This window comes from Blennius ocellaris, assembly GCF_963422515.1.
Source record: "Blennius ocellaris genome assembly, chromosome: 9".
NCBI lineage: Eukaryota > Metazoa > Chordata > Actinopteri > Blenniiformes > Blenniidae > Blennius > Blennius ocellaris.
Genome location: NC_137658.1, coordinates 10561243 through 10583839, shown reverse-complemented (window position 1 = coordinate 10583839; position 22597 = coordinate 10561243). Strand labels below are relative to the sequence as shown.

At 42.0% G+C, this 22597-nt stretch overlaps 4 protein-coding genes across 4 annotated transcripts; 1 reads left to right on the top strand and 3 right to left on the bottom strand.

Moving 5' to 3' along the window:
- The first annotated feature begins 2151 nt into the window (after nt 1-2151).
- On the top strand, nt 2152-4870 carry aldob (aldolase b, fructose-bisphosphate). The gene is made up of 9 exons (XM_080502741.1): nt 2152-2263; nt 2808-2920; nt 3014-3225; nt 3315-3369; nt 3455-3615; nt 3698-3781; nt 3877-4051; nt 4145-4344; nt 4594-4870. Exons 2-9 carry the CDS (start codon nt 2809-2811, stop codon nt 4687-4689), a joined length of 1095 nt encoding a protein of 364 aa, XP_080358867.1. The 5' UTR covers nt 2152-2263; nt 2808; the 3' UTR covers nt 4690-4870.
- A 1083-nt stretch (nt 4871-5953) lies between these two features.
- Nucleotides 5954-8754, bottom strand: LOC308134861 (membrane-spanning 4-domains subfamily A member 15-like). Its single transcript, XM_080502696.1, has 7 exons — nt 8730-8754; nt 8447-8587; nt 8238-8348; nt 7515-7571; nt 7252-7395; nt 7046-7159; nt 5954-6815 (listed from the first exon to the last, which is right to left on the bottom strand). The coding sequence occupies exons 2-7, from the start codon at nt 8576-8578 to the stop codon at nt 6765-6767; spliced, it is 609 nt and encodes a 202-aa protein (XP_080358822.1). The 5' UTR covers nt 8579-8587; nt 8730-8754; the 3' UTR covers nt 5954-6764.
- A 574-nt stretch (nt 8755-9328) lies between these two features.
- tmco6 (transmembrane and coiled-coil domains 6) lies at nt 9329-12884 on the bottom strand. Its single transcript, XM_080501935.1, has 12 exons — nt 12741-12884; nt 11942-12048; nt 11753-11865; nt 11478-11661; nt 11279-11383; nt 11086-11177; nt 10886-11002; nt 10679-10793; nt 10094-10274; nt 9920-10014; nt 9612-9779; nt 9329-9514 (listed from the first exon to the last, which is right to left on the bottom strand). Exons 1-12 carry the CDS (start codon nt 12829-12831, stop codon nt 9389-9391), a joined length of 1494 nt encoding a protein of 497 aa, XP_080358061.1. The 5' UTR covers nt 12832-12884; the 3' UTR covers nt 9329-9388.
- A 1122-nt stretch (nt 12885-14006) lies between these two features.
- On the bottom strand, nt 14007-18586 carry LOC308134823 (uncharacterized protein). The gene is made up of 7 exons (XM_080502636.1): nt 18397-18586; nt 17072-17124; nt 16908-16981; nt 16505-16563; nt 16242-16398; nt 14203-15558; nt 14007-14104 (listed from the first exon to the last, which is right to left on the bottom strand). The coding sequence occupies exons 1-6, from the start codon at nt 18502-18504 to the stop codon at nt 15326-15328; spliced, it is 684 nt and encodes a 227-aa protein (XP_080358762.1). The 5' UTR covers nt 18505-18586; the 3' UTR covers nt 14007-14104; nt 14203-15325.
- Nucleotides 18587-22597: the final 4011 nt, after the last annotated feature.

The window sequence follows — 22597 nt, the reverse complement described above, 5'->3', positions numbered from 1 at the left end:
TATTGAGTTCTCTAACATATTTTATTAGAATAACGTAGATCGACTTAATTACACCAGATGTTACAGCATCCTTGTGGTAAGAACAATAAAAAAATACAGGATCAAATAACGTGTAAAATATATACATATGACTAAATATAACTGCTACACAAAGGATGTCTTTCAAACCATATATGATACTACAACTCCTGTGCATTTCTCCCCTTCTAAAAATCAGATCTTTTTCTGGATTTATTCATTTTTTTTCAGTGGCTGTCAATAATAATAAAAAAAAATCACCTTTCAAACTCTGCACAAATTCTTCTGCTGAGTGAAAATCAAACATCCAGGATAAGAAACAGAGTGACAGACACATTTTGAGTGGAGGGGCACAAGGCATTATTAGAGTTTGTCCAGCAGACAGGGAGTCACATGACAGTTCACCACTTGTTTTGTTCTTTTCTGATTAAAACCACATGCAAGCTGCATCAACTGGGAAGTTGCAGCTTCTGGTTAGTTGCCTTCGGATGGTCATTTCCCCAATGGAAAATACAGTGTGCAGTTTATAGATATAAAATGCTCAAATAATGTTAGAGCTTGGTAAAACGCTTGCAGCTAATGTAAAAGTACAAAGTGTGATGCATACTGATGTTTTTCCACATGTGATTATGCATGATCTCACCTTTGCTGCCTGGCATAAAGATAGAAGTGCTTGCAGTGATTGCATGAAGAAACTGTGGCAAGATCAAAGAACAAAAACATCCAAACTGAAATACTTCTACAGCTTCCTTTTTTTTCTTTTCTAAGTTGACCAGATAAGCAACAGTCTGAACATGTGCCGCACTCATGTCACTCCTTTTCCACGTCTTACGTAAAAAAACACCAAGGAAGATACTCGTGGACAAAGACTGAACTCTGATCAGTAATATTTAAGGGCATCTTGCACACAGTGCAGAGTCCAGGTTGTGCAAAAGCGGGCTTGTCGTTATTTGTGAGTCACAGATCCAATCCAGTCTGTGGGTTGAAACATCTCTATCAGCTGAACGGTGGACAAGAGGGAACTCAAAGGTTTTGGGTCATTTCCAGTGATCGATATGAAAAATGTTTATAGATGACGTACTTGTCAGACAGAGTGACGCATAAGTGAGATACACACGATGGCATGAAAAACAGAGCAAAGCTTTATCTAAATCACACAAAAACAATGGGAAACAACGATATGCTTCTATATTATTTAGATTTTGGACGTAATCACACTTTAAAGGAGAATTTCTCACTTTGACTCTGCATTAGATGATTTAATCGGTCCTGCAAACATCTACAATGAGGCAATACATTTTTGTAATTAGAGATACTGGCCTTATGAACAATGCCGAAAACTACTCTTGTTTATTTATATTTTTATTTTACTGAGCAAAGTCAGGGGAAAAAAAAAAAAGGCATGGTCTATTTCAGAGGGGGTCCAAACTTCACTGAAGGCCACATGTCAAAGGTCACTCACTAGTATATCACTGTGAGGCTCCTAACTGCTAACTGATAATCACTGGCGGCCAGTCAAAGATAAATCATGGAAACTATTGGCCCTATTTCTTCTGTGACCATAACGATGTGTTTCATTTTTATTTTATTTTTTTCTGTTCCTTTTCACGGAACTTGTCTCAGCAAGTCCTTGTAACTTGCATAGTTTCCTTGTTTGGTTTACCTTTTGACACTCACATTTAACTTGATTCCGATACAAGGCGTGCCAGCCGAGAGAAAAATATCAACTGTCTGTTTGATAAACTGAATAGATACAAAATGATGCGCTTTTGCAATCCACATTTCGACACACGCCTAAAAGCAATGGAGCAACCTGCCCTGCAACATTGCAGCAGACCTCACATTACCCCGACGCGCACACGGAAGGGTGAAGACATTTTAGAGCAACTTGATGCATGCATACATGCAAAAGTTGGGGAAAAAAAAGAAAAAGAAATCAAATACACAATGTTCCCTTCTTGATTCCACCCCCCAGGACCTGATGTGTATGAACTAAGTCCACAAAGGAGCGTTGAAGGCGCGTCATGAAAACGCCGCCTCTGTGTGCGCGCAGCAGGGCCAATGGAGTCGCCGGGAAGACGCACGCCCCGCCACATCACCGCACCTCCTCCACGACTCACAAAGACCTTATATACGGCGTTTCGCCCTCGTTTCGGCCTTCTCTATCAGTTCAGAGACTGCTAGGAGGCTTCAGGGTCCTTCGGCCACTTCACTCGTCACAGCCTGTTTGACCAAACTGAACCAAGTAAGACTTTTTATTTTTTTTTTACGGTGTTTCAGCTGCTGCAGCCTTTTCATTTTAGGACATTGTTTGTTTGTTTTTTCCCTTTTTAAGACTCTCATATGCAGGATTGCTGTGCATTTGTAGCTTTTTGATGTTCATCAATGTGTATTGTTTGACTGAGGCGAGTTAGTTTGAACTGGATGAACAGGTTATGAAGTCGTTAGTTGAAACTTGTTTTTAGTGCTGCTGCAGACGGTCCATCTTTGGATTTCTGCAAAAAAGAAAACGTCAAAAGATATCCAGCACAACTTATGATCATGGCTTTGACATTATTTTTGATCCATGCATTCCTCTGGAGGAGTGAATCTGCTCTTCAAATGAACTATGCACTTCAGTTTGTTCGATCAGAAGTCAGACAGGCAGGCCAAATATTTACCTGCCCAGATGGTGCAAGATAACCAGGATGTCCAAGACAGTTTCCTCATACTGAGCCTTTCTTCATACTTCCTGCATTCTTAAGAGTTTCTTAACACTTGACAACAACTTTTTTTTTTGTCTCCATCAGGATGACTCATCAGTTCCCATCCCTCTCACCGGAGCAGAAGAAGGAGCTCTCGGGCATCGCTCAGAAAATTGTGGCTACAGGAAAGGGAATCCTGGCTGCTGATGAATCAACCGGTGAGTCTCGCCATTCTCTGAAGTTTAGTGGCTTCCTGCGTGCACTCAAAATGATATGCTTATACTTTTTTTTTTTCTTTTTGTAATTTAAAGGCACCATGGGAAAGCGTCTCCAGAAGATCAACGTGGAGAACACCGAGGAGAACCGTCGCTGCTTCCGTGACCTCCTTTTCTCCTCCGATCCCTCCATCTCCAACTGTGTGGGTGGGGTCATCTTCTTCCACGAGACGCTCTACCAGAAAGCGGACAGCGGCAAGCTCTTCCCCCAAGTCGTCAAGGACAAGGACATTGTTGTCGGCATCAAGGTGAGGAGTCGGAGTGTGTGTAGCGATATGTAGGCCAAAGGTTGACGTCGTGTTGGAAGTCCCTGATGTGTTTGCTTCAATCGTTTCAGGTGGACAAAGGCACGGCTGGTCTGATGGGAACCGATGGAGAGACCACCACACAAGGTAAAGTGGCCCGGCTGTATTTGAGGTCTCTACAAATCTATTTGTTTGAAAATATTGGTTACCAACTTTCTCCTGCTTTTTCCAGGACTTGACGGCCTCTCAGAACGTTGCGCCCAGTACAAGAAGGATGGTTGCGACTTCGCTAAGTGGAGGTGTGTGCTCAAGATCTCCGATGGCTGCCCATCGGCTCTCGGCATTAAAGAGAATGCCAATGTCCTTGCCAGATATGCTAGCATCTGCCAACAGGTAATCATTTACTATTTTTCTCCTCAATAGAAGCTGACAGATTTGAAAATGTTTCCGATTGTAATCACTTCTATCTTGCCAGAATGGCTTGGTGCCCATTGTGGAGCCAGAAATCCTCCCTGATGGAGACCACGACCTGCTGCGGTGCCAGTATGTGACAGAAAAGGTTCGTACAGTACATGAGGATGGAAAAGCAAAAGCCCAAACTTGTTTCTTTGCATGAGTTGTTGACGGAATGAAACCCCGTCTCCCACCCTGTAGGTCCTGGCTGCTGTGTACAAGGCTCTGTCTGACCACCACGTGTACCTGGAGGGCACTCTGCTGAAGCCCAACATGGTCACTGCTGGACACTCCTGCACCAAGAAGTACACCCCTCAGGAGGTCGCCATGGCGACGGTGACCGCTCTGAGGCGCACCGTTCCCGCCTCTGTGCCCGGTGAGAGCCGCCGGGCCAGTCGCCACTTCAACAAACGTGCATGTACACTCTTTGAAGTACAGTTGACATTGAATGTTTTTTTTTTTTTTCCAGGCATCTGCTTCCTGTCCGGAGGCCAGAGTGAGGAAGAGGCCTCCGTCCATCTGAACGCCATCAACCAGGTGCCTCTCCATCGCCCTTGGAAGCTGACCTTCTCTTACGGCCGTGCACTCCAGGCCTCTGCTCTTGCAGCCTGGCAGGGAAAAGCTGCCAACAAGGCAGCAGCACAAGAAGCTTTCTGCAGCAGGGCCAAGGTGAGACACCGGCCGACACGACCGACCCTCAGTGGTACCAGACAGACGCCAGTAAACTATAGATTATCGCTCGGTTGTAGTGGACTGTGCACAGAACTGGCTATTAAATAATGCTTATCTGGTCTTACCCAACTATATAGTGTGTGGTAAATGATTGTTTCTGAGGAGCCCTCTGTCTGTTTTGTTTGGCAAAGATTATTTGGCTGATCATTAACGCGCAGGTTTGACTTTGCCCCGTTTTCTCCTCAGATCAATGGCCTGGCTTCCAAAGGAGAGTACAAGTCGTCCGGCTCTGCTGACCAGGCCTCCATGCAGTCTCTGTACACCGCCAGCTACGTCTATTAAATACTGTGAACACTAAAACCATCAAAAGTGCACATGGACCAACTACGACGAGAAACTCCTGCTGGTGTCCTTCCTGCATCTCCCACCAACAGCAGGGGGGCGTGTTTCCACAATAATGTTGAACTACTGTTTGTCCACTGAATGAAATGAGTGGAAATGAATAAAACCAATATGTTTTTGATATTGTTGGAAGTTTTGTGATTCAGCTTCATTTTTAATTGGCACATCATTGTACTTGATACATTTCATAAATACCCATAGTCTTTTTTTTTTTTTTTTTAAATCAAGACTTAATTCTCCTTGAGATTTCAAAATATAACCCACCCACAATAGCTCTGGCGTCGATGCCAAGAACCACCCACTTCACAAACACAGATCTATCAAACCCAATAAGAATCACAGCTATATGCAACCAGAGAACAAAATTAAATGTGCTGACTCGGGGGGAAAAAGTAGGAACACAAATAAAATGAGGCTGCTGCCATATGTTTTGTTGCTAAAGGAAACATCCTCACTGTTCTGTAAGAAACGTGTCTGGCCTTCTCAAGAGGGATCATCATCATCATCATCATACACAAGCAGGAAGGCCGGGCAAAATGTAGAGCAACAAAAGCCGTATGAGTAGAATCAATCTCAAAGTGAAAACTCTCCCATGGCTGATCCTAGAGCCCAGAGTGAGGAACTATATGCAACCCCATCAAGTATACAAATATATGACCTTGCAAGAAAAAGTGTCACATTTGCAAAATGCTTCTATGAAACTGGAGATAAACCAGGCTAATACTTCACGTCATTGTTTCATTTGTGATTCCTGAAGGAAGTAAGACTAATAAAACTCAAGCAATACATACATTATTTACATCTTTTTTATATAATCATGTACAAAAAGCTATCATAAAGGCTCATTTTACAAAGAGGGCCTTGCAGTGGTCACACAATTCTTATCATTCTTTCAAACTGGTTTTGAGATGAAAACAGTTTGTCCTCATTTATTATGAAAAAAACAAGACCCTCAATAAAACTACCAAAGTTACAGCCTTGATCTTCCTACTGAAAGTTTGTACCAGCTCAGTTCACTGCTTAGATTTGTAGCTCAGTGGTTGAAGATAGATCATATGTTTCCATATAGAAGCTGCTCAATGTGACTTTCCATCCTGACTCAGCAGTCTTTCGATCACCAAGTCACAGCCATTACAAGATATTCAACACCAGCTCCAATGTGAAAATCAGGTGTTTTTCATTTGAACCTATATTTCATTGCATAAATATTATTGAGTCCAAATCATTGGTGTGTAGGGGCCCGTCCCCCTCTGAGCTGCCCTGTTTTATTTTATGTTTTCTAAAACGTTGGTTGAACATGAAATCTTAATTTTTTTTAAATAGAATAAAATAAACAAGGACAAAAAGACAAAACACATTTATTGCACCAGATATAACAAAAGCTTTGGAAAGGCAAGCAGGCTCATGTATTAATTCTTTCAGTGAGGATATTTCTCCTGGACATTTTAGTGCTGACAAAATCTCCATGAAATAAAGTGATGGACAAGGAAGGTCTTGCTGTTCTGATTCTGTCTTTCTCCTACTGAAACTTTTACTTGGTCTTGTTTAGTTTTTTTTTTCTTTACATTGTTTGTGTCACTTTAACTGATGCAAGCAACTTTTTATCTTCATCTGCTGTTGTTTAGGTTGAAATGGTGATGAGTAGAAATGATGTCAAAATGTAATATATACTTAGGCAAAGCACTTGAAACTCCATTATAGTAACAAAACATTTGGATATGTGTCCACAAAAAAGTATACACACGCACACACACAAACACAACACAATCCTTAGGCAGACGGAGATTCATGGGTACTAAACTCTCCTAAAAAGTTCAATATCTCTCTCACATGAGGTTATAAAAATAACTTTCATTTAAAACTGTCTGAATACAAAAGCTGAGAAAGGAGTTTCAGTAAAAAACGTATTTGATACAGTTGACAGAATGTACCGGTAGACTTTTTTTTCACAGAATAATCGGCTGCAGAAAAATAAACCGTGTTCAGTTATTGTAGAAAACTTGAAGTAGTTGACCTTAATCAGGCGTCGTGTCACCTGGTGGGTTTGTTATGCACTGGACGATAACCTGATGCATATACAGAGTTGGAAGAGAGGAAGAGAGAGAGAGAGAGAGAGAGATGGATAAGTATATACACTAATAAAAAAAATGAAGAGGCTGCGCAGAATAAGCTTCATTTATTCTCTGCCATTCGTGCAAAATTGTGAATGGTTAAAAATATCTCAGAAAGTCAAACTTGGAATTTGTAAATTGAAATGAAAGAGTTGTAATAGGCAACAAAAATAATGAGGTTTTACCTCAGTATGTGTGGATTTTAGTGCAAAACGTGCAACTGTGCTCAGAAAGATGAGAAGCACCAACACACACGCAGAGCAGATGAACATTATGCTTTCAATGGCCAAAATCTGCACCTATAAAGAAAAAGAAAGTAAACTAGAATTACTGAAACACTGTGAAATTATTTATGTTATATATTTCATATATAAAGAAATTCACCACTCACCACTTTGTAGAATCCCCAGATCCAGTTCCGCTGATGTGCACGGTACCACATCGTAAAAGACATGCTAAAGACGAATATCCTGGAGCCAAAAGAGACGAAGAATCCCAATATGGAAACAATATACATGGCCAAACACACCGTCACCTGGGAGAGATGATTTTACTATGATTAGGTGGATGGATCAGATTTGTTGATCAGGACTCAGTGTGTGCAGCTGAAGAAGTTTGATGGTGTCGGTGAAAGGATGAACTCCACATACTTACCATCTTCTTGGATGGATGTCTGTCCGTGTAGATTGACAAAATTCCACAGATAGCAAACTTCAGAATAAGCAAAGACAAAATATTTACTACAAAACTGATGTTTACAATTGTTTTGAAGTTCCGTTCTTCAGCAGATTTATTTTTGTTCTTGAAAATCCAAGTCAAGTGGAGAAACAAAACAATTACTGTGACTCTATGTGGAAATAAAAACCCGGTATGGTATGATGTTTAGCTTTACAGATTACAAATCATATGCTTTTATTGGTTGCCAGGCAACGAAGTGGTTAAATAAACATAATACAATACTAATATGAGCAAGTACAGTATGAGAATATTCACAGAATTTGTATCCAGGCCAGACGAAATGCCATCAAGACTTCTGAAAAGCATTTTAACTCTGTATTTCCCCAGGTGTGCATGTGTGTGTGTGTATGTGTGTGTGTGGTCTTCTGTCTCAGTGTGTTTGCCCTGTGATGAACCTCCCAGCATGCACCCTGCCTTCTCCCATTGCCTGCTGAGATCCACTTCAGTGACTCGCGACCCTGACTTGGACAAACCAATATGGAAACTGGATGCAAGGAAGTTTAAGGGGCTTTATGGAACCATTCTTTGTCTTCGGACCACTAGGATACAGCACATTGGTAAAAATCACAAGTGATCAAATCAAGTATTTGTGCAGCATGAAGGAACACAAGTGATGTATGTCAGCAGAGTGTTCTGTACCAGAGCGCCTTCCCAATAAGGGGAGTAGATAACAGTAGAAGTCATCTCATCAACGGAGACGAGCAGGAATCCCATCAGCAGCTCGGCACAGCCGAAGATCAGAAGGACAATCTGGGAAAGAATTGATGTGTTTGTTTACGTCGTCACGACATCTTTGAGTTACTCACTGTCTGCACAATTAAAAGTACTTGAACTGTGACATGTTTTACCCCAAAACTTCTGGGATCTTTCCGGAGGAAGCGATGAAGAGGCTTGTTGGACATCAGCACCCTGTCACACGGCTCCTGTCTTCCATTTTTTCCTGTTTCTCTCTCCCTGGTTGTTGACTCTGAGAACTCCATGGCTGTAAACTATAAGCAGTGTTTGTAAACTCACTCAAACCAGATACGTTCTCTTTCCTCAGGTAGGATTTGATGGTTGACAAGCGGTTGAGCAAAACTGGAGAAATACTTTCAAAGTCTGCACGGGTGTACAGAAAACACAGAAACCCACCGTGTCGCGGAGACCTAAGAAGGCAATCTTGTGGGTGGAAAGAGGAAATGGGGGGGGGGGACTTGATTCCTTTTTTCTCTTTTTTTCATTGAGGGGAGGAGCAGAAGATTGTTTATAAAGTCAGAGCTTGCATTGTGAACACTGTGTCCACACACACAGTTAAAGTGTGACATTTCTCTGGGTGTTTATTGAAGAGAAAACAGTTTTAAAATCAGTAAGTTCAGAACAATGAAGGACAAAAGTGTGACATGCTCGGCTTTAAGATAATCTGTAAAGCAAAACAAAAACCACTTTCCTTGTTGTTACCCCTGACATCTGTTATTTGATTTTCCAAAAGAGAAAATATTTTATATTCATTATTATTTGTTTTGAGTTACCCCCCCCCCCCCCCCCCCTTCTAGATGAAAGTATCAGATTGTAAATACCGAAATCAACCAGATGTTAATCTTTCCATTTAAGTAAACTTCAGGCCTCAACTTAACAAAATTAGCTATCAAAGGATTTGTGCAACTGACGTCATATAAGAGCACTATAGACAGCAGCATGTTGATAAAATTGATCACTTTATTGTAAATATGTTTCTAATGTGCCATAAATGAATTGAATACAATGTTGATGCAAAAACAATTAAAAACACTATTTTTAATCCATCCATCCATCTACTGGGAGCACCGTAAGTGATTCTCCAGAAGGTATCCAGCCCTTCGCCTCATCCCTCTTTCACTATTGTACTGAATCGGTTCCAACAGTGAAATTCCGCCTTGCATCACAAACTCATCCAGCACCTGAAGAAGAGAGAAAATCATTTTCAACATACTGACTGAGTTTGGTCCAAATGAAGCAGGACGAGTCATTTTCAGCTTTAGCGTTCCTTTAACGTACCTGCGGACTGCTTACAACCAGCATGTACAGGACATCTAGACTCAGGGTCACAATTTCTTGCTGGGCCATTTTGAGCGTGGTGTGGAGCGCAGACAGCAACCCAAGCCGTGCCAGCTCCACACAGAACTCTTTATTCTTGTGGGCAACATTTGCGAGCGTACGGAGCACCTAAGTGCGACATGTAATCACAGGTCAGTGGAGAGTCTGAGCAAAGATGATCATAACAAACATCCGATGACTCTTCACCAAGACTGTGAAGTCCACCATATAAATGAAAGTATCAACGGTTGTTTTCAGCCTGGACTGACCATGGTGTTGATTCCTTGAGAGAAAGACAAAAGCTGGATCAGTCCCGGGACCAAGTTGAGAGTCAGGAGGGCAGAGCAGAACTCGACAGAGTGAGCTGGGACAAAGAAAGATGGGAGACACTGTAGGATCGGTGGTTCTCTCTCAGATCCTGAGGGACAGGAGAGGTCAAAAACCTGTGAGGTTGTTGAGGACCCAGGCAGTCTCTCTTGCCAATGACGGCTCAGTGCGCAGGTAATACTGGAGGAGTGCACACAGAGCAACCACAAGATGACCGTCATGAACTTGAGTGCTCAGGTCTTCCAATGGGCAAGACGACAGTAGGTTCCCCACACACCTCAGCAGTGGACAGACAAGCTGGAGAGGACACATTACAACCTGCTGTGATTTATGAAGAATAAAGTAGCTAAAGTAGCTCAACTTTTGAGAGTATGGATGAAAGAACATTGCAGTTTAAAATTGTTATAAAAAAGGCAGTTATTCAAAATAAATAAATACCATTTTGGTCAAAGATCTTAAAGCAAACAAGTTTGGGTTTTAAGCTGAGTGTTCATCCAATCAAACTATTAATAATAAATGTCATTATAATAGGATATAGAAATTCACAGTATTGCTTAATAAAACAACGCTGAATAAAAATTACTTCCTCAGAAAATCTACAAATTAAAACACATAACACGAACAAACCAAACACAAATATACAAACAGAAAGTGAGACACTGTACTAGATGATTGTTTTTTGTTTTGTTTTGTTTTTTTACCAGTTCTAACCCATCTTCCTTCTTTCCTTCGGCCACAGCACCACCAAGTGACACTAAGAGGGAACTGCAACGTGACAAAGCCGCTTGAGCCAGTAGTTCTTTCTTATCCGCAGAGCTGAGAAGAGATTTTCATTAAAAAAAAAGTTATTCATGCAATATTATCTACAAACAGAAACACAAAGTGACACCACTTCTGGCAGCTCTCACCTGCATGTGAGGTAGTGCAGACACCACGCGCACTCGATGGCAGGAGCCAGGCCAAACCTTGGGTCAGGAGTCAAGACAGATAACAGTTGTGACGGTAAGCTGGAGGCCAGCACAGTCCTGCAAACAGAGAGAAACATCTGGGTTTATTGTTCACAATTCGTCACAAAATATCACATTTTTAGAGTTCCGGGTGAGCTTACGGGATTACTTTCACAGCTGCATCTTTGGTCTGGAGAAGCTGAGAGAGGGTGAACCCCACAGCCTCCACAACAGCAAGGTTGTGTCTCTGATTCTAGAAAGACACAGAAAAACATCTACAGAGATCTGGGGAACTGTATTGAAGCTGTGCTGCTATGAAGGATTTAAAAAACCAAACAAAGTAAGTTCAGTCACCTCCATGCAGTTGGCGAGAGTTGGTATGATTCCCTGGGCCAGGAGCTTCTCTTTTACAACATCGCTGTCTGGGCATATGTTACCGAGTGTGTAGAGACACAGCTCCTGTGTGCACATGAACATACAAACATGGAAACTCCAATGTTTTCTGCATGGTTAAATAATGATTATATCTATACTGGTTTAAACGGGGACACACTGTAAACTTGGTGCTTGGGCCCGACAGGTACGTGAGCAGGTAGGGCGTGGCAGGCAGACACGCCGACGCAACATTGGCCTGGGGAGAGTGCGACAGCTCGTGAAGACACCGCGCAGCCTGCAGGCGGCACTGAGCATCCGAGCCGGTGAGCAGGCCAACCAGCAGATGCATGCTGTTCTCCTGCCTGCACAGAAAACACAGATCCATGGACAAACATAACCCAGGAGAGACGGGGACGGAAATGCTGTCACTGGCAGCAGAAAGTACAATCATACTTCAAGAAGGTGAGCTGTGCTGATGGGTCACGCAGAGCCTTACTCAAGGATTTCAAGTGGGCTTCCTTGTCGGGTCCACCGTGCTGAACTTTGTGGAACAAACTGACCACATCCTGCAGGCACATGGCATTCACAGGTCGGTAAGATCTTTCACTTCATTCCAACTGACAGCCCATGTCTGTCACTCACCTCTTCTCCTGAGGTGGTGTCCATGGTAACATCTGGCTGCTCCTCATCATCATTCAGCAGGAGTCTCTTACTCACAAGCTGCTTGTCCCTGCGGGCCTGCCTAAGTTCTACAGCAGTAGGAGCAAAACAATTTATTCAAATGACTGTGATCTGTCATTTCCAGATAGCCTCAGCTAATCATGGTCAAATTCAGGGAACAATAAAGAAAGAATGGAGAATCCAGTCATGCAAAATCATATAATGGCATGAATAAACTTAGAATCTCCCTTATCAAAACGTTTGATCACAAACAGTACCTTAATTTTTAACTTACATTCTAAATTAAGTAAAAAAATATATAACAAAGAGGCACAATTGGTAGCAGTATGATGCTTATGTTTGAAGACTGTCATTTTTAATGGTACTGTAGTTGATATTGTGTGCTATCACGGGAGAGAGGGAATGCTGCTTTCCTCTCATTGTCTAAATATATGTGACGTGGAAGAGTTAAAAAAAATACTTTAATTGTCATCGCCCTAGATAAAAGATAAAACAGCTAAACATGTTACGGTAACAAAAATAGACGGCATATAGTCAAAAATAATGAATGAACAGATAGTCTAATTGTGTAAATAACTTCCAGAGGGGATTTTCGTTAGGTGAAATGTCGTTTGGTCTTTCCTATAAAAAGTGCGGATTTTAACCACCAGTTACGCTCGTGACAGATGTGACGTTACTCGTTAAACTAGTTAAAATGAGTTAGGATATGAGATGTAAACAAACTGTTAGTGTTGCTTTGGGACCGACAGATTAAAGTCACCTCTCTCTTGCTCTCGTCTCTTCAGCCGAAGCGGCTCCAAACTCTCCGGATGTCGACCGGCTTTATGACGAACTTTGTTCAACCTCCACATTTGAAGATCAATAATTTGATGAAAGAAGGAAAACAAAATTAAAAAAATATCCCTTCGAGTTTACTGCCGTCCCTAAACGGATATACTCTTCTTCGCTTTGTCTTGACCTGCTGCTGCTCCTGCAGCGCCACCGAGGGGTTATTTCTGCCACTGCAACTCCACAGCGGAAGCTCCCATTGGCTGCAGCGCCACCCAGAGGTCACTCCCACCACTGCAGCGCCACACAGCGGACAACCCTTTCATAGTAAACACCGGAACGTCTTTTTGACAGGATTCTTGAATGTCGATTCCTGTTTTGGACGACATTCGATTTTAGAGACAAAATCCATACGTTCAACACCAGAGACGAGCATAAAGCAGGCAAGTTGCTTAAAAAGCTATGGTGTTTAATTTTGTATTAAAAGGAAAATGTACATATAAAAAGCTTTATCAAACATTAAAAAATACATCTTTACAAAAAACAAATGACACTCTTCTTTCTAATACCAAAATAGACAGTTTAAACAGTCTTACAGTGCATAAATAAAAAAGTTGTAAGAAAATGAAAAAGCAGTATACATTTTGCACAATGTTTCGTGGGAAATCAAGGAAGTATACAGAAATTAAAGGGCAGGATCAATTAACAATCAGTTTCTTCTTTTAAGCAAACTTAAACAATAAAATGTTTTAGTTTTTTGCACAACTGCTGTTGAAGAGTTTTAAGGGAAAGTTCCTGAGTATGAAAGACATTTCTTTGTGAATTACACACCCATAGCTTCTTCTACATTGTCATTCATTTCATTTAAACACATCATGTTGTAGAAAAAAAAGAAGAAGACCAAAACTCCATGACACAGAAAATCACAGAAACTTAAAAAATACAACAACAAACAAAAGTACCACGACAAAGGTTTCACTTGATTGCAGTGATTTTTCTGCCCATAATGTTCCGATAAAGTGGGGGGGGGGGGAGGGCCTTCCTCCTCTGGTTCTGCCAGGGAAGAAGGGACAGACAGCCTCACGACTTCGTGTCCTCTGAGGATTTCTTTTTCTGTGTGGAAAAACCAGAAAAAAAACAACAACAAAACCCTCAATTATTCAACCTGAAAGTCTTAGTATTCACCATCACACCTGCTGGGGGGGGGGGGGGGGGGGGTGGGGGGGGGAGTGACTTGAGGAGGACGGCGCCGTTTCACCTTCTTGTGGCTGCTTGAGGCCGTCGGTGTCGCCGCGACGTCACAGAGCGACGACTCAGGCGTCTGGGGGATCTTGGCTGATTTTAATATGCTTTTCACTGGGGGGGAAAATTTTTAAATGGCCATGAATTAAAAACTCGATAAACCCGTTTACCGCTGACATGTTTTGACAGGTAGTTTTTTTTTTAGAACTTACGTTTCTTTTTCTCTGTATCCGGCGTCTCCAGGATGAATGGAGGCAGCGGGTCGGGGTCAACACAATTACCTTTCTTCTTCTTCTTCTTCTTCTCTTCAGGCGTCTGGACCGGTTCTTTATCCAATAAGATGCTTTCTGTTGACTTTGCTTCAGCTCCTTTCTCGCAAAGCGAACCATTTTGATCAACTTTGTCCTTTTGCTTTGTCTTTCCTTCAACGATCTGCTCAAGGTTTTCTCTCTTCTTTTTCTTCTTCGCTTTCTTTTCTTTCGGTTCTGCACTTTCCTCACCGTTCACAGTGTCGTTTTGGTTCGTTTCCAATGTTTTTTCGTCGGCTGTCCGCTCGGAATTTCTTTTTCCTCCGACTGTCGGTTCTGCTTGTATTTCTGGCTCGGAGTTCCTCTCTCCCTCCGCCCGCTTTTCTTCTTCTTTACTTTCTTTTCCTCGGGTTTGGGCTCAACATCCTGACGCTCCGTAGCCTTTTCAGTCGTTAGCATCTGCTCAGTATTTTCTTTTGCTTCGGCGTTTCCTTCGATTTCTTGTTTGGAATTCCCCTCAACGTATACCCCCTCTTTCTTCTTCTTTCTTTTCTTCTCTCCAGCTTTGTGCTTCGCTGTTTCCTCGCCGCCAGCCACGTCTTCGTTCAGATCCATCTGCTCGGAAAGCCCCTCGCCGGTCTTTTTCCTCTTCTTCACTTCTTGTCCTTCTACGTGTGCCGGATTTTCATCTTTATCGCCTTTTCTCTTCTTGGGCTTCTTTTTCCCCACCGCTGGCTCTGCTGATGCGTCCTCATTCCCGGTGCTGCCACTTTTATCCTCATCCTCATTCCCATCGTCTCCTTTATTTCCCCTTTTCTCCACAGGCATATCGGCACACTCTTTTGCGACTCTGTTCTTGTGCTTCTTTTTCTCTTTGCCGTCTTTTTCTTTTCCAGCTTCACTTGTCTCATTTGCCATCTTCACTTCATCACCCACCTCTTTTTCCTTCTTCTTCTTCTTCTTCTTCTGGGGTTCAGATGTTGCGTCGCTCGTCGTTTCTTCACTGACAGTTGCCGTTTTCTGTTTGGACGGGGAAATAGTGGAATTTGTTGGTGCAGTTTCGACACGTTCCCCTTTGCTCGGGGTGTCAGAGGTCACATTTGTCGTCTTTTTTCGCTCGCTCTTCCTGGGGCGAACTTTTCTTCGCTGGCGTCACAGATTTCCCCTCCCCATTTGCGCCCTTCTCAACCCCCCCATCGTTTGTTTGAGCGGGAGGGGCGGGTTTGGTTGCAGGCTTCGCTCGGGGTTTTCGGACCCTTTTCTTGGGTTCAGGCTTGGTGTCCAGAGCGTTGAGGCTGTCCATCTTCGCCTGGTCCGCCTCTGCGGACAGAAAAGCAAAACACAGTCCAGACATTAAACAAACTTGGCGAAATTGTTCAGAAAGCGTTGCTGCAGGCAGGCAGCTGCTGTCTGTGTGGAATCACTGTTTTCCAGTGGTTGTTCTTGGGACGTGCAGTCCTGTCTGACAGTTGTTGTTTTAGTGGAAGGACTCAACGAGAACTCTCATTTCATCTTCCAGTTTTTTGGGTTTTTTTGCATTTTCAGACTATTTTCACTTTCTCTACTTGTGCTTTGCAGTTTTCTGGCATAAGAATTTGCAATTAAAACACAACACCCACATTGCTAATTGCAGATCACATTAAGAGATCTGAAACATTCTCCACACAAATCAGACATTTATTTGTAACTTCTATTTACTTCACTTTAGAAGCTTCTCTCAACAAACAGTGTTTCCATCCATTTACATGGGATTTTGACCACAGTGGAGACTTGTGCTCATTCACGGGTTGAACAGGTTATTTAGTTTCCTCCCCGACCTGCAGTTTTACATCTGATGTTTTCATGGTTCTATGCTTTGTCATGAGAAAGTGAGAGTAGATACGTCTTATTATAACGACGCTGTCAACGCCTCATTTGGCAAAATTAGAGGTCGACTGCCGACGTCTCCACACCTCAACAACCCACTCAAACACTTTGGTTTGCCTCCACACACTCCTCCCTACCCGTCATCGCCTGGAGCAGTTTCTTCCACTTCTCGATGTCCAGACTGCTGTCAGAGTCTGAATCCGCTCCGCCTGCAGTCGCTTGTGTCTTTGATTTCTTTGCCTTGACATTCCCTGCAGACTTTCCTTCCCTTTTTTTCCTTTTCGCTGGAGAAGCCTGAGAACATAAAGAAACAAGTATATGCGCTGAGCTCAGTCTGGGAAAAAAAACAAACAAACAAACAAACAAAACAAACCCTGAAGTGAACAAGTGGAAAACTCACCGTTTTTGTCTCGGGCTTCTTTGGAGATTTATCCTTCTTGTTTGAAGTCGTTTTCTTAGCTGAAAGTTGAACAGATGTTTAAATACACAACTTCATTACTGTATTTTCCAGACTATAAGCCGCTACTGTTTTTGCACACGCTTTGAATCCCGCAGCTTAAACATTGACACTGCTAATTCATTAGATTTTAAAAGGGCTTCATGCTACAGATCTACATGGAGGATGCGTTCAGGTGTGTCACGTAACTCTGACCATTCTTTATAAATTTGGGTGGGTGCAGCTTATATAAGCTGCACTACCTTTGTACTTCCCCAAACCCACTGCCATTATTCTAAAGCAGATTTTGTTGAGCAGGGGGAGCCTTCGCCCAGAAGACGGATAGATGAAACGAAAGAAGCCGCACCTTTGGTCGGCGTTCCTCCGCCTTTTGATTTGGTTGTTTTGGCTGAAGCAGGCTTCTTTTTCTTTTTGGAGCCCCTGTCAGCAGGGAGAACAACAGACATGTCGTTATAGCAGACATCCACTCGCGGTGTTTGTTTCCGAGAATAAATGGGAGCTCACGCTTACTTCAGCCATGAACTGTAGATGTCTTGTAGGGACGCAGATACATTTGTCTCCATCTGCAAGATAACGAGAACATTTACAGTATAAACGGATTAATAAAGCTTTTTTTTTTTTTTTTTTACAAATAATAATACAGAAAGACTAAAAATTGAATGCATTAATGTGTGTAAAGCATTTGTCATAGTGTGGAAGGCAAAGCTGATGGGGGTTTTATGCAACTATAAATTGTGATATTAATCTATAATAGTTAGTTTCACAACCCATTCGAGCTTTGCACACATAAGATGGATTACGCCCCGCAAAAGGACCATTAAAAAGTGTAGCTATCGAGAATTGATGTTGCATTATTTCATTATTAACTATTAGACAGTCATTGTCAAGAGGTAATATAATAAATCTGACACCCTTTGCTTACATGTGTTACAATATGACTATCAGTTGGTTGAGCAATTTGACTGTGAAGTCAATGAGTCAGATACTTAAAACTTCACAAAATTTTGGCCTGGCAATGCAGACGAAAACACAACTTTCTCTGCCAACTTTCATTGGCAATGGTAGGTAAATGGCAACCAGGTAAATGTCCTGCATTCCATTGAGGTAGGGGTCCTTTTTGTATCTTGTTTAGTTATTATATTTATCTTTAAATCATATCAGATTACTAAAATGGTATTGGAAAACAAATCTAAGAATGAATGAATTTTTCATTAATGGAATTTAAAAAAGGAGGTCTTGGATGGTGATTGTAAAAATACTGTAAAATACTGCAATATTTTAATAATATAATGATGTAATATCGACTTTCAGCCATTTGAATATTGGATTCTATGAGCTGCATTCAGAATCTGCTGTGTCTGGGTGAACCAGAGGAGGAGGACGTACTTCCTCTCATGGTGTCTAATTGTGGGAGGGTCAAAGGAATGTGCTTCCTTGACGGGGATTGGCTCGCTCCCCGCTTGAACGTATCTGAATCTAGTGATTACGTCATCACCAAGGTTGCGAAAAAGCCCAATCACGAGCCCTCCAGGTGTGCCGCAACAGGGAGAGAGCCAAACCCTAACTGAGCGAGCTTGGACACCGCTGTGAATTTGTGCATAGTTTGACCCCCTTTATACTTAATCATGACTGCAGTTATTATAAAGCCGTGGAGTTACGAATGACACAATGCATCACTGAACCTGGGTCGCAAACAGTTCACCCGATCTGTTGCACACGTGAATCACAGACGGCAACACGCGAGGACGAAACCCTGGCTCGAGGTGCAGCGGATGAAACATTGTTGCAGTGTGCGCGCGTGTGTGTGTGTGTGTGTGTGAGAGAGAGAGAGTGACCTGTGGGCTGTGCCTCTGGAGCTCGTCTGCAGCTGAGCTGAAGCCATGCTCCTTCAGGTGCGTGTAGATCAGCTGCATCAGCTCCTGCTGTGGTGCGTTCACGGACATGGTCAACACACGACGAAAACGAAGCACGCGGTCACGCAAAAACTGAAGAGGGGCCCAAATTCACAATAGGTAGCTTAGTCCATTGCTCAGGCAAAAAAAAAAAAGCTCACTCTACACAATCCCGCATGCTCCCATTCTGAACTTTCACCACAGGATGTCGTTCTGTTCGGAAACCGCAATGCACTATGGGAGCTGGAGTTTTGTCATTTGTGGCTTTCAGTTCACAGGTTCAAAGAAACGTTCGTTTTTCTGTGATTTTTTTGCTTATTTCCTTACTAAAGTAACACAACTTGACATGCTGCTGTTGTATTTACAGTTTTCTCGTAATCTTTGTCTTAAAGGCTCCGGGGATTTTTAGATGAGATGAAGCACTTTAATTTAACGGGGCAGGGTTTGAACCCATTAAAGTTTATTTTAAGGCTTTAGAGGTGAACTCGATCAGAAAGTATTTATGGGAATCAAATCAATGTTTCATCGGATGAAGAGAGGAATGGCTGGAGGCGGGTTTTATAATGGAAGTAAAAGAATGTCGTTTCGTTTTTTTTATTGAAATGGTGACAATATTTATTTTAATGGCATGCCTTGTTTTAAATTTAGTTTGATTCCCACCACAAATCTGTTGTCCTTCACATCGTGGCTTGAACCTCTGGTGTCACTAAACAGAAGTGATAGTAACAGGTGTGTGTGCAGTAGACGTCTTTTTTTAATTTTTAAATTTTTTTTAAGTACCTCATTTGGCCTGAGACTGCACAAAACTAATGGCAGCACATATACAAAGAGAACAGAAAGCCTGGGTGTACTGTACATTCAGCCGTGATTACAGATGTGAAAAGCTAGAAATAAGGGAAGATCAAACATAGACCTGCGGTAATAGAACTTCCTGACTACTTTTTTTAAAATCTCTCTTGTGGCAGCAGAGTTCTTGACTCAGCTTTCCTCTAAAAATCTCTCCATATTAGTGAAAACAAAACTGATCCACACTGCCAGATTATCCACAAAAAAGATTTACTAATCTGAAAAGTTGCTTAGAAGATCAGTCTTCTGTCTTCAGGTGTGTTTGAGTAATGATATGGACTTTAAAAAATTTTTTTTTATTTGTACCCCTGGTCAAAGAGATTTGCTCAACATGTGTGAGTGTCGATGTGAGAGAGCTCGTGGTTAAGACCTTGGGACACACTAGACGTGAGTCGCGGGTAAGCAGAGGGTCAGTAGGAGCAAAACAGCCAAATAACAAGAGTGCCATTCATTAGGGAAGCAGGAAGGGTAAGCGGTGTGTCCAAACTCAGCGTGAGTGCTCAGTGGGTCAGCTTGATTTCACCATCTCCCACAACCATTCTACCCTCAAGCGCAAACATATATATGCACTTTTGGTTTGGATTAATGAGCTGGTTGTGAGGTTGACTCAGCTTTCATTTTAAGAGTGTCGATGGAACCAACCGCCAAGGTTTTAAACAAATAAAAGAAATCGTTGAATGGGAAATGTAATATTTCCTGAGCTTGATTTTACTTTAAACTTCCCAAGGAGTTGGTATGTGTTTTAATAAGATTTTAGTCTATGAAGCAACAACAGAAGTAAAGCAGCAACAAAAACAGCTCAATGACTTTACATGTCCGTGCACAAGAAGTGGAACATTTCCTTTATATTTGATGACATGTTGCAGTAAAATGACCAGGATATTTGTACAGGTTACCCCTTGTGAATGGACGTCTGTTTTAAAGGAAATAAATCTACTTTACATACCCCCCCCCCCCATTCGCCTGCTCACATCTGCGCTCACTCCACAGGTAATTACCAAGGACTACAGCCAGAGAGAGGTGTGCCAGTGCCTGTCAGCACTGCCACATTCCTACAGTAGTAAAGAAGTTATAGGTTATAACTTCTTCTTACATGACAGAATAGATGAGTCTATAAAGCCAAGTAATAAGAAGATAACTCAGAAATCAATAACGAGGATACCTTATAAATGTGTATGTCCACTCAATAGAATTGAATCACGGTCTCCCACATGGCTTTGCATTAGGACCTCATGAAATGTTGTATTGGACCTGACAGACCAGCTGCTGCTGCAGCGCCACAAGAGCCAAGTCAAACACGCCCTCAGCCAAGGCCCAAGGCCCAGCGACTGCCTTACCTGTGGGGTCCCGCTTGGTGTCCCCTGATGTAGTGATGTAAAGTATTCCAGAAGGTATATATCTTCATCACTTACAAACAAAAAAAACAACTCAAACAACACCACACGCATATAATAAAACTGCAACATGCCCACCTTCTGTTATCTCACCAGTCTGTTGCTTCACATTCTCAACTGTTTCATTACACCTTTTTATAAGCTGCAATATCACATTTTGAATGTGTTAATTATGTGTGAATATATATTACAGATGTGCTTGTGTTTGTATAGTGATTACTTTGTTAGTTGCACAGGTTGACAATATATTGTGTCAGTTCATTAATTGAAGTTTGGGAGAAACACTGATCTTTCTCTATGGTTGTACCACATCTATCCTGCAGCCAGGGTTTGTTGTACCTCCGAATTCAACCCACTTATCTACCCCTCTCCATGCACCACTGGGTGATTAGCAGGATGAACATTATAACGAGTCTAATGTCACCCACCCGCTGGAGCACCTGCCCCAGATCAGCATGGACACCATATCTAGGTACATTTTATTTCCTTAATTCACCTCCTCTGTCAAATTCAGAAATTAAGACTCCGGGCCATTACACTGTGTCAAGTCAAAGTAGGCATTAGATTTATATGTGTGTAGCTTTTCAGTTAGCTGAAACTTTAGCTTCTCCTGTATTTTCCCTGGATTGGTGTGTTATGTGTTAGAAATTTTATATCAGTCTCTTTTGGCGATCACACCAAAGATCTCTGAATCTTTGATCTCTGAAGATTTCATGTCATTTGACACACTGAAGCGTTTAAAGCTTCCTTTCTTCAATTTGCTCCCGTTTGGCGCGTGACGCTGCGCCACGGTTCTGAGCCCCACGCAACAGTGCGCTACGGTGCCGACGCTCGCTTTTACGCACAGATTAGCGATCAATCGGTAGCGATCAATGGGCTTAAATGTGATATTTCTTAGAAATGCGTGGTTATTCTCAGCTGACACACTGAAGCAAGTGATCTAGATAATTGCACCTGGTTTTATAGACTGTTGTTGAAAAATGGTCTTAAGAGAAATGTCGGGGCAAGCTGCGAAACAAGGGCACTATTGTGCATAGAAAAAAAAGTGACAAGCTGAACAAGCTTGGATGAAGGGGCTTGGCTCACGGCTGGGGCACAGGGGAAAAAAAAGAAAACTTCCAAGCAGACTTACTCAGATTAGAAAATTGGGGTGAGAGGGGGCGTAATGTGCAGGTTTACTGGCAGAGCTGCGTTGATTAGAAAGGGGGTAGTGTTCATTGTGAAGGGCAGTCGACATATTCGGTAACAGCGCCTCTTCCTTTAGCCAAAGCCAACATCTGGTGAACACAGACACCGAGCGGCAGCAGCCATTCCCCCTCAATCCAAGCTTCCCTTTCAGCTATTAATTAGTGTTAATAGCTGCACTTGGTTCTCGTGATTATATCACGTAGAAATGACATGTGTGATTAAGTTCATGAGTTTGTTATTTGAAGTGTATGATAAAGAAAACAAAGCTTTCTGAGCTTAGCAATGATCTGACTTACTTTTCATCAGTTTGTGGTTTGGAAAATCTACCAGTAAAGCCTAATAAAATGGTTTAAGGTGCCTTTGAATAAAACTACCCTGTAAATTTGTTTTATTTTCAAATTAAAAATATTGACCAGGCTTACAGCAGAGAAGCAAACCAAATTGTGAATGTAGAATGTTTAATGACATGGGGGAAGAAAAGAACGCAAGAGGTATAAGAGTCTGAGAATGTGACACTGAGTCGACAAAACCAAAACCACTCAATGTGAGTGGTTCATTAAAGCAGACCTTTGTTAACATGCCTGACATAACCATTTACTGGGTTTGATACCATTAATGAAACATGACTGCTACTGCTGTTTATTACAAATAATGGATTTCTTAGTCTTTGCCAGAGCCTGAGATAAATCCAAACAAATAACTGTAATAAAATAGCC